This window comes from Oncorhynchus masou, chromosome 17, assembly GCF_036934945.1.
Source record: "Oncorhynchus masou masou isolate Uvic2021 chromosome 17, UVic_Omas_1.1, whole genome shotgun sequence".
Lineage (NCBI taxonomy): Eukaryota > Metazoa > Chordata > Actinopteri > Salmoniformes > Salmonidae > Oncorhynchus > Oncorhynchus masou.
The window spans coordinates 18,845,011-18,861,510 of NC_088228.1; the positions used below are offsets into that span (position 1 = coordinate 18,845,011).

The 16,500-nt window shown below is 40.9% G+C and overlaps 1 protein-coding gene across 8 annotated transcripts in view; it reads right to left on the reverse strand.

Moving 5' to 3' along the window:
• The window catches only part of pard3ab (par-3 family cell polarity regulator alpha, b), a 233,326-nt gene extending 223,330 nt beyond the window's left edge, over positions 1–9,996 (reverse strand). For 4 of the 8 annotated variants that reach the window (XM_064992607.1, XM_064992604.1, XM_064992605.1 and 1 more), the window contains exon 1: positions 9,631–9,996. In XM_064992607.1, the coding sequence (XP_064848679.1) occupies positions 9,631–9,750 (120 nt within the window). In that variant the 5' untranslated portion in view covers positions 9,751–9,996. The remainder of the gene's footprint in view (positions 1–9,630) is intronic. The other 4 variants (XM_064992601.1, XM_064992610.1, XM_064992608.1 and 1 more) reach the window with 1 other exon arrangement.
• Between the last annotated feature and the right edge of the window lie 6,504 nt (positions 9,997–16,500).

Consider the following 16,500-nt stretch of genomic DNA (forward strand, 5'->3'; position numbering starts at 1 on the left):
CAGGAGCGTCCAAACAAAAGACAATTACTAAATTAACAAAACTCGTAAATGGAATTACTTTTTTAAATAAACAAACCTTTTTCTCACAAGTGTAGCATAGGTTGTGCGCCCTGCAAACCATGTGTCCACTCCGACAATGAGAACGGTAAAGACAGGAATAATAGACTGCATTAACGGAAATTACAGTAACCAAAAAAACATTGTAGATTTGAAATAATTGGAATTAATGGTAAATGTACTACTGGTTATATATGTAAATGGGGAATTGATAGACTAACAAGCAAACAAACAATTCACAATTAATTATGAGAAAGAGCATTCTGGAGAGAGACGTGCATTGTGCAACTTAGCCACACTCCCCTTCTTCTTGGAGTATGCCATGCCCACAGCCGCCACAATGGATTAGTTCACTGAGATGGGTGTGGAAAAGACAGGTGTCTGGTGTTATATATATACACGCATTGTGCCACACTCCTTCTTCTTGGAGTATGCCATACCCACAGCTGCCACAATGGAATACTAAGATGGGTGTGAAAAACACAGGTGTCTTGTGTTATATATATATATATATATATACACATACACACACACACACACACACACACTGCTCAATAAAGGGAACACTTAAACAACACAATGTAACTCCAAGTCAATCACACTTCTGTGAAATCAAACTGTCTACTGAGGAAGCAGCACTGATTGACAATACATTTCAAATGCTGTTGTGCAAATGGAATAGACAACAGGTGGAAATTATAGGCAATTAGCAAGACACCACCAATAAAGGAGTTGTGCTGCAGGTGGGGACCACAGACCACTTCTCAGTTTCTATGCTTCCTGGCTAAGGTTTTGGTCACTTTTGAATGCTGGCGGTGCTTTCACTCTAGTGGTAGCATGAGACGGAGTCAACAACCCACACAAGTGGCACAGGTAGTGCAGCTCCTCCAGGATGGCACATCAATGCGAGATGTGGCAAGAAGGTTTGCTGTGTCTGTCAACGTAGTGTCCAGAGCATGGAGGCGCTACCAGGACAGGCCAGTACATCAGGAGACGTGGAGGAGGCCGTAGGAGGGCAACAACCCAGCAGCAGGACAGCTACCTCCACCTTTGTGCAAGGAGGAGCACTGCCAGAGCCCTGCAAAATGACCTCCAGCAGGCCACAAATGTGCATGCGTCTGCTCAAACGGTCAGAAACAAACTCCATGAGGGTGGTATGAGGGTCCGAGGTCTACAGGTGGGGGTTGTGCTTTACAGCCCAACACAGTGCAGGATGTTTGGCATTTGCCAGACAACACCAATATTGGCAAATTTGCCACTGGCGCCCTATGCTCTTCACAGATGAAAGCAGGTTCACACTGAGCACGTGACAGATGTGACAGTCTGGAGACGCCTGGAGATGCTAGCTAGCAACTTAATTTGGCTTCTTACTGCATTCACATAACAGGCAGGCTCCTCGTGGAGTGCAATGAGAGGCCGGTGGTTAGAGCATTGGACGAGCTGACAAGGTAAAAATCTGTCCTTCCGCCCCTGAACAAGGCAGTCAACCCACCGTTCCTAGGCCGTCATTGAAAATAAGAATGTGTTCTTAACCTGTTACATCTATGGGGGCGCTATTTCATTATTGGATTAAAAAAAAAACGTGCCGTTTTAAGCGCAATATTTTGTCACAAAAAGATGCTTGACTATGCATATAATTGACAGCTTTGGAAAGAGAACACTGACGTTTCCAAAACTGCAAAGTTATTGTCTGTGAGTGCCCCAGAACTGATGCTACAGGCGAAACCAAGATGAAACTTCAAACAGGAAATGAGCAGGATTTTTGAGGCTCTATTTTTCATTGACTCCTTATATGGCTGTGAATGCGCAAGGAATGAGCCTGCCCGATCTATCGTTTCCCCAAGGTGTCTGCAGCATTGTGACGTATTTGTAGGCATATCATTGGAAGATTGACCATAAGAGACTACATTTGCCAGGTGTCCGCCCAGTGTCCTCCGTCGAAATTGGTGCATCATCACCGCAGAGTACGACCCTGCCTCACACAGGAAGCGGCGCAGGTCCTAATCCAGGCACTTGTCATCTCCCGTCTGGATTACTGCAACTCGCTGTTGGCTGGGCTCCCTGCCTGTGCCATTAAACCCCTACAACTCAACCAGAACGCCGCAGCCCGTCTGGTGTTCAACCTTCCCAAGTTCTCTCACGTCACCCCGCTCCTCCGCTCTCTCCACTGGCTTCCAGTTGAAGCTCGCATCCGCTACAAGACCATGGTGCTTGCCTACGGAGCTGTGAGGGGAACGGCACCGCAGTACCTCCAGGCTCTGATCAGGCCCTACACCCAAACAAGGGCACTGCGTTCATCCACCTCTGGCCTGCTCGCCTCCCTACCACTGAGGAAGTACAGTTCCCGCTCAGCCCAGTCAAAACTGTTCGCTGCTCTGCCCCCCCAATGGTGGAACAAACTCCCTCACGACGCCAGGACAGCGGAGTCAATCACCACCTTCCGGAGACACCTGAAACCCCACCTCTTCAAGGAATACCTAGGATAGGATAAAGTAATCCTTCTCACCCCCCCTTAAATGATTTAGATGCACTATTGTAAAGTGGCTGTTCCACTGGATGTCAGAAGGTGAATTCACCAATTTGTAAGCCGCTCTGGATAAGAGCGTCTGCTAAATGACTTAAATGTAAATGTATCTTCAACTGCACGTCTTTTTCCAAGCGATTCACAGGAAAAAATAGACATTCACGAACGATATATCAATGAAGAGATATGTGAAAAACACCTTGAGGATTGATTCTAAACATCGTTTGCTGTGTTTCAGTCGATATTATGGAGTTAATTTGGAAAATAGTTTGCCGTTTTGATGACTGAATTTTCTGTTTTTTTGGGTACCCAAACGTGATGTACAAAACGGAGCAATTTCTCCTACACAAAGAATCTTTCAGGAAAAACACAACATTTGCTATGTTACTGAGAGTCTCCTCATTGAAAACATCCGAAGTTCTTCAAAGGTAAATGATTTTATTTTAATCTTTTTCTGGTTTTTGTGCAAATGTTGCCCGCTAAATGCTACGCTAGCTATCAATACTCTTACACAAATGCTTGTTTTGCTATGGTTCAAAAGCATATTTTGAAAATCCGAGATGACATTTTTGTTAAGAAAAGGCTAAGCTTGAGAGCTAGCACATTAATTTCATTTCATTTGCGATTTTCATAAATAGTTAACGTTACGTTATGCTAATGAGCTTGAGGCTATAACTGGATACAGGTTTTTTTTTCATAGACAAACGTGAACAAAACGGAGCGATTTGTCCTACACAAATAATATTTTTTGAAAAGCTGAACATTTGCTATCTAACTGAGAGTCTCCTCATTGAAAACATCTGAAGTTCTTCAAAGGTAAATGATTTTATTTGAATGATTCTTGTTTTTGTGAAAATGTTGCTGGCTGAATTCTAGGCTTATAGCTATGCTAGCTATCAATACTCTTACACAAATGCTTGTTTAGCTATGGTTGAAAAGCATATTTTGAAAATCTGAGATGACAGTGTTGTTAACAAAAGTCTAAGCTTGAGAGCAAATATATTTATTTCATTTCATTTGCGATTTTCATGAATAGTTAACGTTGCGTTATGCTAATGAGCTTGAGGCTATAAATAGGATCCCGGATCCGGGATTTTTCAACGCAAGAAGTTAACTGGATTGCCTAGTGTAAAAATATATATAAAAAAAAATTAAAAAATACAATCAAATAAAAAACATCGGCCAAATCGATTGTTATGAAAACTTGAAATCGGCCCCAATTAATCGGCCATTCCGATTAATTGGTCGACCTCTAATATGTACAGCACATAACTACCTCATACCCCTGCACAGACACATATTCACTCCATTTATTCCTTGGGTCACTATATCTTTAACTCTACATAGTTGGAAAAGCACCCGCAAGTAAGAATTTCGATGTTAGTCTACACCCATTACGTACGATGCATTTGACAAATAAAATGTTATTTGATCAAAGAGCTGTGACGCGATCACTTGACATCACTCTGCTCTAAAATTCATTTTTAAAAATGCCAGGGTGGGGGAGCAACGAGAGCAGCAATACCTAGCAAATGACTTTAGTGGGTTTCTTTGTTTTAAAGTTATGTTGTGGGTGAGAAGTTCACAAGAAGCTCTGGGTATTTAGATCAAAGCTCAATGCATACATAAGGGGTTTCATTTCGAGCTTAATTTCCATCTAGAAGCAGTGGCGTGTATTCATGGGGGAAGCCAGGCATTGCCTCAAATGTACCAATAAATTAAATTATTTTCTCTCCGAGTTTCATAGTGTTCCTTTATTTCGCATGAGGCTGAATGTATCTCACCATCGAAAGCATCCAAGCGAGCGAAACAGCACCCCTTCTTTTTTGTGATGAAACGAAAGGTATAGTTGAATTTATTCTGCCACTTCTTATTATCTCAGCCTTAAGCCTATATATCATAAGGCAAGGCATATAAACTCATCAGTTTAAAAATGAATTCAGTAAATGTCAACCTAGAGAGTCAGGCAAATTAAAGCAATTTTCTAAACAATATTTTGGTTTGTTGCTAGCTTGTTTGCTAGCCAGTTCAAGTAATTGCCAGAGTACAGTCGTGTCCAAAAGTTGAGAATGACACAAATATTATTTTGAAAGTCTGCTGCCTCAGTTTGTATGATGGCAATTTGATATACTCCAGAATGTTATGAAGAATGATCAGAGGAATTGCAATTAATTGCAAAGTCCCTCTTTGCCATGTAAATGAACTGAATCCACAAAAAGCATTCCACTGCAAAAGGACCAGCTGACATGAATCTCTCGTTAACACAGGTGTGAGTGTTGACGAGGACAAGGCTGGAGATCACTCAGTCATGCTGATTGAGTTTGAATAACAGACTGGAAGCTTCAAAAGGAGGGTGGTGTTTGGAATCATTGTTCTTCCTCTGTCAATCATGGTTACCTGCAAGAAAACACGTGCCATCATCATTGCTTTGCACAAAAAGGGCTTCACAGGCACGGATAATTATCGGATCATCAAGAACTTCAAGGAGAGCGGTTCAATTGTTGTGAAGGCTTCAGGGTGCCCAAGAAGGTCCAGCAAGCGCCAGGACCGTCTCCTAAAGTTGATTCAGCTGCGGGATCGGGGCACCACCAGTACAGAGCTTGCTCAGGAATGGCAGCAGGTAGGTGGGAGTGCATCTGCACGCACAGTGAGGCAAAGACTTTGAGGATGGCCTGGTGTCAAGAAGGGCAGCAAAGAAGCCACTTCTCTCCAGGAAAAACATCAGGGACAGACTGATATTCTGAAAAATGTAGGTACAGGGATTGGACTGCTGAGGACTGGGGTAAAGTAATTTTGTCGTCTGAATCCCCTTTCCGATTGTTTGGGGCATCCGGAAAAAAGTTTATCCGGAGAAGACAAGGTGAGCGCTACCATCAGTCCTGTGTCATGCCAACAGTAAAGCATCCTGAGACCATTCATGTGTGGGGTTGCTTTTCAGCCAAGGGAGTTTGGCTCACTCACAATTTGGCCTAACACAGACATGAATAATGAATGGTACTAACACATCCCCGAGAGCAACTTCACACAACCATCCAGGAACAGTTTGGTGATGAACAATGCCTTTTCCAGCATGATGGAGCACCCTGCCATACGGCAAAAGTGATAACTAAGTGGCTCGGGGAACAAAACATCAATATTTTAGGTCCATTGCCAGGAAAATCCCCAGACCTTAATCCCAATTGTGGTCAATCCTCAAGAGACGGGTCGACAAACAAAAACCCACAAATTCTGACAAACTCCAAACATTGATTATGCAAGAATGGGCAGCCATCAGTCAGGATGTGGCCCAAAAGTTAATTGACAGCATGCAAGGGCGGATTGCAGAGGTCTTGAAAAAGAAGGACCAACACTGCAAATATTGACTATTTGCATCAACTTCATGTAAATTGTCAATAAAAGCCATTGACACTTGTGAAATGCTTGTAATACTACTTCAGTATTCCATAGTAACATCTGACAAAATATCTAAAGACCCTGAAATAGCAAACTTTGTGGAAATGAATGTGTCATTCTCAAAACCTTTGGCCACGACGGTATACCTGACAACATCTCTTAAAACATTGGCTCCTTTTTAATTAAATATTATGGGAAAATAAAATGTAACCGATGTGAAATGGCTAGCTAGTTAGCGGTGGTGCGCGCTAATAGCGTTTCAATCGGTGACGTCACTCGCTCTGAGACCTGAAGTAGTTGTTCCCATTGCTCTGCAAGGGCCGAAGCTTTTGTGGAGCGATGGGTAACGATGCTTCGTGGGAGGCAGTTGTTGATGTGTGCAGAGGGTTCCTGGTTCGAGCCCGGGTCGGGGCGAGGGGACGGACTAAAGTAAAACTGTTACATAAACCCACAACATCATTATTTACAAGGCAATGTCGAACTTACAGAAAATAGCTTAACGCCACTGCGTGACCAAATAAAAGTAGGTCATTCTATCTGAGAATTTTAGACCTCCTGCATCGTTGGTCTAGTTGCTGTGGCAGTCCGGTAACCACGACAATGGAGACAAACTCTTTTCCATGTCTGTGTGACAAGGAAACTGACAGTTGAAGTGACAATCTAGACATTCCCCAGGAGTATAAATTAAACATTTTGACCAGCGACACATCGCATTCTAATTGCCTACAGACAGACCAAGTATAAACAGGCCATTACAGGTTATAGAACAAACAAATATCACAACACAGGTTGCAATATGGCTTAGTTTTTCTGGCTTGGCTTGGCTTCCCCAGTGATTGTACCCATGCACCACTACTGCTTAGAAGACCAATTCACTCTCAGCTTGAGAATATTCAGTATTTCCACACTTCTCTTTCTTCCATGATAGAAGTCTGTTACAATTATCATTAGTTACATTCCAATTACATTAGAAAGTCAGCTTGGAAAAAACCAATGACCACATAATTTCTATCGGAGGGCAAAGAAAAACTTCCACCAAAGTGTAAACTATACTGACAGCACACAGCCAAACACTCAAAGTATATGCAGGATTGTATTGATATAGATAAGGCTAAGTGTAAGTCCCCCAGATATGCTCCACCAGTCTGCCTCCCAGTCACAGCCTCACTATAGAAATAGGCCCATTCTTCTCCAGCGCTTCACTGACATCATTGAATTATTGAATGGACTTGCACTCACTGCACCATGTCATCTGGGTTACTAACATTGAAACAAATGAGACTGCTCCACCACACAACGCTGTGCCATGCATGATTTCATTATAGAATCCTCATGTTCCTGGATCCTACATACATGGCGAGATCTAATATCAATGTAATCAAGTTTGTTGTCAATGACCTTTAAATATAAAAAAATAATAATAATAATTACGTTACATATTAACTTTTTGGGAGACCCAAACAATGTCACAGAAATGTGAGTTTCAAGTCTGTTATTTGCATTCAAAGCAGGTCTAAGAAGCGGTAGATCTGTTCTGTGTGTGCCGATTTTATGCTTCCTTAAGGTTTGTTCTTGTATATTTTACTTTCAGTTTTGTACACCAGCTTCAAACAGCTGAAAATACAATTGTTTTGTTATGGAAAAGCTATTTCAAAGCAGTATAAATGGTTCAATGACTACACTATATGTGCTTGCGTTGTCACAAACTGATATTAGGCAAATTATTAGAATTTTAGCAACCAGGAAATGAAGGATCGATTTCTGCATAGTGCAGCTTTATAGGTTGCAATATGGTCTGCACCCACATACAAAAACAGTTTATGCTTGTCTCCTGTATGAGGGAACTTAGCATTCTGTGGAACTGAATCAAATAACCAGCTACTGTATCAACTTGGCATCTCCAAAAGTGAGTAATCAAATGTAACCCATTATCTAGTTCTCATCTGTCCAGGCATGCCAGTACAACCATCATATGCTAAGAAATTGCACAATATCATTATAGTCAGCTGAACCATTTATCCTGACATGGAAGTTTATCTTCAAACAAATATCAATGAAGGTTCTCCTGTCCTCAGTCGACTCTTAAAAATGCAGGGCACATGCTGTTTCCCTCTTTCCTCAAGGGCAAATTGCTCTCAGGAAGCATGTGGCTCAAAAAAGATTCTTCCAAAATTCCAGTTCAAACAATTGAGAGAGAATGGAAACAAACCATGTTGCGAAACATTCTGACTTTCCACCATGCATCATTCTAGAAGTTTGATTTTAATTTAGGATGTGAGTAGAAGTGAGACAGACTCGGGATACAATCTTTGTTTGAAGCCCTCTTCCTTGATTGATACTAGCCTAGCTGGGTATAATTTTAAATTGTATTTCTATCAGAAAAAAGGGCATCATTGACTTTTTTTTAAACACACAATGGTCAAGCTAAGCAATTATTTTTTTAGGTGCATTTCACAACCTGTTAGTTGCATAATCCTAACAGGATGGAACCTAACAGGGTGGACATCTGGAGCCTAAATTAGACAGCTCTGTGAGTGTGCAAGATTGAGCTAGCATAACGGTGAACACTTAAATCGGATTTTAACTTCTATCAAAAATTTTGAAATTTGGTTAATTTTCTCAATAATTTAGCCTAACAGAGTGGACATTTGAGTGTGAGACTGACAGGGGACATTAAATGTATTCATATTTCTCGTGGAAGTGGATGAATAACACCGGCGGACATGGCATAAAACGCCTACATCCACTGAGGAGAACATTTTAAAGTGTTAAAAATGCATACAAATCAATTTTAAGGTCCATATTTTTGTTTTTAATGTAAAAATGATAAATGGTTTTATATTTAAAGCATTTTGGAATCTACATTTTACACTAAATAAGTGATATTTCCTGGGAACAGAAAAGGCACCCCATATTTAGAAATGACCCGGCTAGCAAGCTAGCTACCGCTTCTTAGCTAGCTAGCTATGCCAACAACATAATAGGCTAATTAGCTAGGGGTAACAAAGTCAAGAGAAACTCGGGTGCCAGTGAAAATGTAGTATAGACATCTTGGTAGCATAATAATAATAAAAGGTACAATCGGCATGACATCGATAGGAAATTTTACGCTTTTTACAAATTACATATTTTAATTAAGTTTGGCAGTATCCCCATTTCAAAAACAGAATGCCATCCTGCAGCCTGCGGATGCTAACTAGCTAGCTATAAAACAGTCAGCTAACTAGCAAGCATCCAGCTAGCAGCTTCCAAGGAGTCAAATATCATTATCCTTTTACATCTAGAACTAAATAGGTTTGCATATTATATCCTAGTTAGTTAGCTAGTTAACTACTTAAGTTAGCGTTGTGTCATCTTTCCATGCACTTCAGTTGGGAAAGGGTGAAATCCCAAATGAAGTTTTCGTGGATTTACACAGGACTTTGCCAACTATGGTGATGTATCATCAACTCAACCTAACATGTATTGTTTATTTTAGTCAGCAGGATAAAACGGCATGTTGAATAATTTGATCATTTTAGCTCATCTCTTACAAATTTGCGCCATATTTGCGCGAGCCTCACGTCCAGTCCAGGCATTGCAACATTGTTTCCAGACCCAATGCTGTGAATGGAACATTGGAAACAAACACGCCATACAAAGTAAACGCGACTTACCTTTGCAATTGCTTTTTTGTATCTCATGACGGCTTGCTGGATGAGAATATGGATTTTGATATTTCCATCTCTGCACGGTACCACCACCCTAGTCCTTCCAAAACACACAGTCACTTTCATAGTTTAATATCCGATAGATCTTGCCCAGATTCGGAGGAAAACCGAGGATAAATTATCCCTTTGAAAGTCAGCCGAAACATGAATTATCTTTGGTTATTGAATCTTGTATCCTTAAAAAGAGATGAGACCAAAATATCTTTCACATTTTATCCAGGGACGACATTGTTAGCTATGCGTTTCTGACCACCTGTTTAGTCTTTCTCCTTCTGTTTCCACGTTCCCAGACTAGTGCAGGGAGCAACAGCTCCATCAGGATTCGATTGGGGAACGGCCTCCACACGCCGGTCAAGACTGGAACTGTCGAAGGTGGTATATGGCGCGCGCGAGCAATTGCACCCATGTGTGCGTAAACAAATGGGTGATTTCGAAAAATATCTGAGATCTTGACAATATTTTGTAATGAAAAAAAAATATTTCCTGCAAAGGAACCTCTTTAACATGCAATATTATTGAATCATATCCCTCCCTACAAATGGCACACTTACTCCCAGTCCTTAAACTGTAAACTAGGCCTACTTTAGTTGTAAACATGTCACAGGAACCCTCCAGGAGATCAATCTGCTCTTCTATCAACTATTTATTTCTGATACGTGTGTATGTGCGTTCTGCATATTGAATATATATATTCAAACGCAATAAACACGTGTAGGCCTATTTTGATGAATACAACTTAAACAAAGATATCCAGCACTTAGGAATATAGTTCTTTTTGTTTTATTGCATAACAGAAATCTCAAGGACATGTTCTGGCCACAAAACCTTGATCTCCACCTGCCTGGTGCTATTTTGGTGCTTTGTTCTAGTGTCCTAACCTAAAACTGAAACCAAGTCCCAATGAAAACCAGAGCAAATCCATGTGTGAAGCTTGTGGAACAGCTGCCTTGACTTGGCACATAGCTACAGTTCCACAGAACATGACTGTATGCTGTGAGGAACCTGCTCTCAGCATGACTGTGTACCAAATGGGACCTTTTTCCCATAGGGTCCTGGTCAAAAGTAGTGCACTATAAAGAGATTAGGTTGCCATTTGGGATGTAACACATATTAACTTTTTATATGGGCCTGTGCTCCATGAACAGTGCTGTCCCAAAAGTGTGGGCTCATGGGTGAGTCACATGTTCTAAGGCAGAAAACCAAAGAGTTACTTAATACAAGGCAATTTGTCTTCTAACTACAATATGACTTACATTGACGTGCTTGTTTCTATCTTTCTATGCCCCAGGGTTGGGCTCAATTCAAATTGAAGGCAGTCAATTCAGGAAGTGAATTTGAAATTAACATTTAAAAAATGTAAAAATGTTGTAGTAATTAGCTTCTACTTTTCAGTTTATTGTGAAGTCTGAAAATAAATGCCCTTTTTTAGATTATTTAATTGTACCCTACCATGCTATGCCCCAGAATTGATGAGCATATCTTCATGCCCCAAAAGCCTGAGCTAAAGCAGAAAACCAAGCTATTCCACAATATCTTGTGACTTTTCCTAACACAGGTTCATGGACTTACAGTACAAACAGTAATGTGTTTATCTCTGTACACACTTTATAAAGTGTATACAAAGGGAATGCTTAAAATGTTTGTATTTTTGCATACTGTTACTGTGGTTACACCTCTGTAAATATTTATCAACATTGACCACCTGAAAGAAGATCTTGACCAAGGCCAGCTGGTGCAAATGCTTTAAAATGACCTTTAAATATATTTTTCCTTTATTTCTTAATGGGATGTTATACATTTACTCAATAATGTTTGCCTGACAGAATTGTAGTAATAACTGTAATGGGTCAATGAACTCTTCACATCTTGAATGTTCCGTTTTTTACTGTTTTTATTGCAATGTCAACATGCAAGTTTTGGGCGACACCTTGTGGAATGATTACGTACTGCACTTGGCTTACTTGACCTGCAAAAAGCATAGGCCATTGACGAATGTCCTCTATCACACCAAGTTCAGGGCACTAAGTTTTTCCAGTTACTGACTCTCTCTCATCAGTTTGGGATGACATCTCAATATGAAGGCATATGCCATCTCTTGGCATGTTCAAACAGCAGCCTGGCTCATCCCAGGATTCTCTCCCAGTGCCAGAGGGTCTGGTGGGCTGTATAGCAACTTGGCTTCTCCATCACAACAAACTCATAACACTGCCTGTGTCCCAGAATGCACCACATTCCCTATATAGTGCACTACTTTTGGCCAGAGCTGGGTACCCTGGTTAAAAGTAGTGCACTACATAAGGAATAGGGTGCCATTTAAGATACATCCATAACTCAGCCAGTCAGGGCCCTGGGCAACACAACTCATCATGTCACCATTTAAGGCTTAATCCTGACAGTCAGACACAAATGAACATCTTTATGTGCAGTCAAATGTAACAGATAGCCCACAGCTTGCTTAATAACAGTACTGTTTCCTTCCTCACCAGCCCACTCTGGTATTCAATATTGGCTGCCCTCTTGATAACTGCTCCACCAAGAAGATAAACATTTGATGCCACAGGTGGAGGCATTTCAAGCTGAGAAGTCTGAAAGCACTGAATCCTGGCCTCTGTACTAAGGCATCGTTTTGTGTGTGTGTAATGTTTTGTTTGTTTTTCATTGTGTAACAATGCACAATCAAAATATCTTATTTCATCATGTAGCCTTATTCCTATACAACATGTAGAAGTCTTTTTTTTTTGGTAAGTGTTCATGTGATCAGATAGTACAAGAGGTATGCTAATACGCCAACCCCTGGTTGTTACAGAATAATATGTACATGTAGGTAGGGGCTAGGTAATCAGGATAGATAGTAAACAAGGCAGCAGCAGTGTGAAAGAGTGGGAAAGTGTCTCTATTTGTGAATGTGTGTAGCGTCAATATGCACGTGTGTTTTGTGTGTATTTAGACTTTTTTTTCACCATTATTTAACCAGGTAGGCTAGTTGAGACCAAGTTCTCATTTACAACTGTGACCTGGCCAAGATAAAGCCAAGTAGTGCGACACAAACAACACAGAGTGACACATGGGATAAACAAACGTACAGTCAATAACACAATAGAAAAGTATATACAGTGTGTGTAAATGTAGTAAGATTAGCGATTATATGTCCCTCGGCTATGCAAGAGAGTCAGTGCAAATAAATGGGTTCAATGCAAATTGTCAGGGTAGCCATTTGATTAACTGTTCAGCAGTCACATGGCTTGGGGGTAGAAGCTGTTCAGGAGGCTTTTGGTCCCGGACTTGGCGCTCCGGTACACTTGCCATGCAGTAGCAGAGAGAACAGTTTTAGAGCTTTCCTCCGAGATTACCTGGTATAGAGGTCCTGGATGGCAGGGAGCTCGGCTCCAGTGATGTACTGGGCTGTATGCACTACCCTCTGTAGCGCCTTACAGTCAGATGCCAAGCAGTTGCCATACCAAGTGGTGAATCAGCCAGTCAAGATGCTCACAATGGTGCAGCTGTAGAACCTTTTGAGGATTTGAGGGCCCATGCCAAAACTTTTAAGCCTCCAGGGAGGGAAGAGATGTTGTCATGCCCTCTTCACGACTGTTTTGATGTGCTTGGCCCATGATAGGTCCTTAAGGATGTGGACCCAGAGGAACTTGACGCTATCATCCGGCTCCACTACAGCCTAGTCGATGTGAATGGAGGTGTGCTAGGCCCTCATTTCCTGCAGTCCACAATAAGCTCCTTTGACTTGCTGACTTTGACAGGGGGTTGTTGTCCTGGTTCTCTGACCTCCTCCCTATAGGCTGTCTCATCATCGTCGGTGATCAGGCCTACCACCGTCGTGTTGACGGCAAACTTAATGATGATGTTGGAGTTGTGCTCGGCAACGCAGTCACGGGCAAACAGGGAGGGCAGGAGGGGACTAAGCAAGCAACTCTGAGGGGCCTGCGTGTTGAGGGTCAGCGTGGCGAATATGTTGTAGCCCACCCTCACCACCTTTGGGCGGCCCGTCAGGAAGTCAAGGATCCAGTTGCAAAGGGAGAAGTTCATTCCAACGGCCCTTAACTTAGTGATGAGCTTGGAGGGCACTATGCTGTTGAACACTGAGCAGTAGTCAATGAAGGTGTTCCTTTTGTCCAGATGGGAAAGGGCGGTGTGGAGTGCAATAGAGAGTGTGCCATTTGTGGATCTTTTGGGGCGGTATGTGAATTGGAGTTGGTACAGTATCTGTGCCATCATGGCATCTTCTTCTTAATTGGATGATTGCTCCCAACTAATAGGAAAACCCACTCAATATCCATGCTAAAATGGGTTATATCCATCAGGCACAACTCCAATATAAAGTTTTGGCTCCAGAGTGGCACAGCAATCTAAGGCACTGCATCTCAGTGCAAGAGGTGTCGTACAGTCCCTGGTTCAAATCCAGGCTATATCACATCTGGCTGTGATTGAGAGTACAATTAGGCCCAGCTTTGTCCGGGGTAGGCTGTCATTGTAAATAAGAATTTGTTCTTAACTGACTTGCCTAGTTAAATTTAAAAAATTAAGTCATTTTTTTCCAAAGTTTCACTGATATTTATTTCACTAGGAAAGTCAGTTAACAAATTCTTATTTAGAATGACAGCCTACCCCAGGACCAGCCTGGAATCGAAACAGGGTTTTTATAGTGACGCCTCGAGCACTGAGATGCAGAACCCCATATCAGTGCATTTTTAACAACATAACCATTATGAAACTTCTATACTTAGAGAAATTCTGTTGAGAACAATCATAAAGTAGTTATTAATAAGCTGTTGTTCTGTGAAACCAACAGGTAACGTTAGGCATTAGCATGTGCCTGTTCCCCATTGTAGAGACGAATAACTATTCAGGTTGGTTTTGTAGTTGTACACTGGAGAGCACTTATTTAAATTACATACAAAAAAGCATGAAGCAATTTGCCTGTCCGTTAATCTTGACTAACGGCATGATCCTGCTAGTGCATTGACAGACCATATTGTGCTACCACGAACCTGGCATATTGATGACAAACATGTACACCCTTCTAATCTCAGAAACCATAGTTTGATTATATATTGGATGTTTGCACGCGGACATGGATATTTACCAGAGTACTGCTCTTATGAAATGCTGGATGACCAAAGAGTGTTTAGTTATAAAAGCAATGTAAGAATCTTTTCCAGTCCCCTGAGACACTCAGGACTGCACTTGTTTTAAACCTGGCTACTTTCAATCCTTCACAAGACATGCAAATGCCACTCTAGGATTTAATGGTAAGTAAGTAAGCCTTGGACAAGTAAGCCTTGTCTGAGCCGGAACAGCCCACAGGGCCTCTGTAGCGTGAGGCAGCTTGATGTACAAGTACACTCCCTGGACAGGACATTACTCGGCTGCAGGGCCTTAGCCCCAATCCATCGCCTTACTAAATGGTAGATTGACAATAATTATCTGATTACATATACTGCACATTGTATGGGCATATTATATTGTATTTTTGTCACAGTAAGAACATAAACGGATGACTCAGGAATGTAACATGCAGCCTATGTGTCATGTATGAAAGGTTATTGATATGTAGTATGTACGTACATTTGTTTTCTTAAGGTCCACTTATTCAGTTAATATATGGTTGTGAATTAGACCATGATGGAATACACTCTCTTTCTTCGGATGATGACACCCTGCTCTGGAGCCACTTAGTTCCCCATGCAATGGCATTAGCAACTAAGACCATTCTGGATGGGTATAAACTTTAGAACCAAAGTAATTTGCCCTATGTGAAACGTGATTGTGTTCCAAGATTGAAGAATGTTTACACACATAGTAAGATACCTTTTCTGTTGATGGCTAAGATCACTTATTAAATGTTATGGCTCTGACCATGCATTGGTTCAATTGATATAGATTTGTAAAACATGTAAATAAAAAATCCTCTTACAGCTATCAACTTTTAAGATTAGTTGCATGATATTAATATATAGAGTTATTGTACATTGCTATAAGAGTTCAGCAAGGCTTCACATGCAGATATGATCGAGTTTTGGCTTGATCAGATAGGGGCAGTTTTTCTGTTAGATGTATTTGAAATACTTACTAAACAAACTTTTTGGTATTTTGTCATTTTGCATTTAAAAAGGGCTGAGTTATTTTTTTACAATTCTAACACTAATGCAGCCAATCTCGAGTAATAGGGGCCACAAAACACTATGAACTGTGCCAATTGTCAAGGCTATTGGTAGTTTTCAGCATGTTAGCCAAGGGTCATAGACAGGTTGTTTTTAAAAATGTATTTCCTGCATAATATTTTTTTGGAACAAGTATTTTGTAGTTTATTTTGATATGTTGGTCTTTAGGGTATTTTGTAACAAGACACATTGGATGTATCTGTGCACATTTTTGATTATAGGCCTCATTATACCAACTGTTGTCTTGTGGCATTCAAAACAAACTGTACTGTATGATGCTAATCAAATAATCTGAGACATACCAACATATGATGGTCCAACCACATTTCATTGGAATGACACCGGAACAACGTAGGAACAAATAACTATCTTGTATGACCCGTTTGGCAGCATTGGCAACCTGTGCATACACACTGCAATATATCTTACAACAAATATACAACAAATATTAAGTATGTGAATGTGGATATTTAGGCAAAATTTGAAGTTAATTCCTGATTTGTATAGTACAATACTGTATACTATAGTACTGTATTGTACCCACAATTATAAGTAGGTGGGCAATGGTTAGTGTACAAAACTGATGATTGTAGAAATAAAGGATTTGGAAGTTCACTTTGTCTTGCAGAGTGCATGGGAT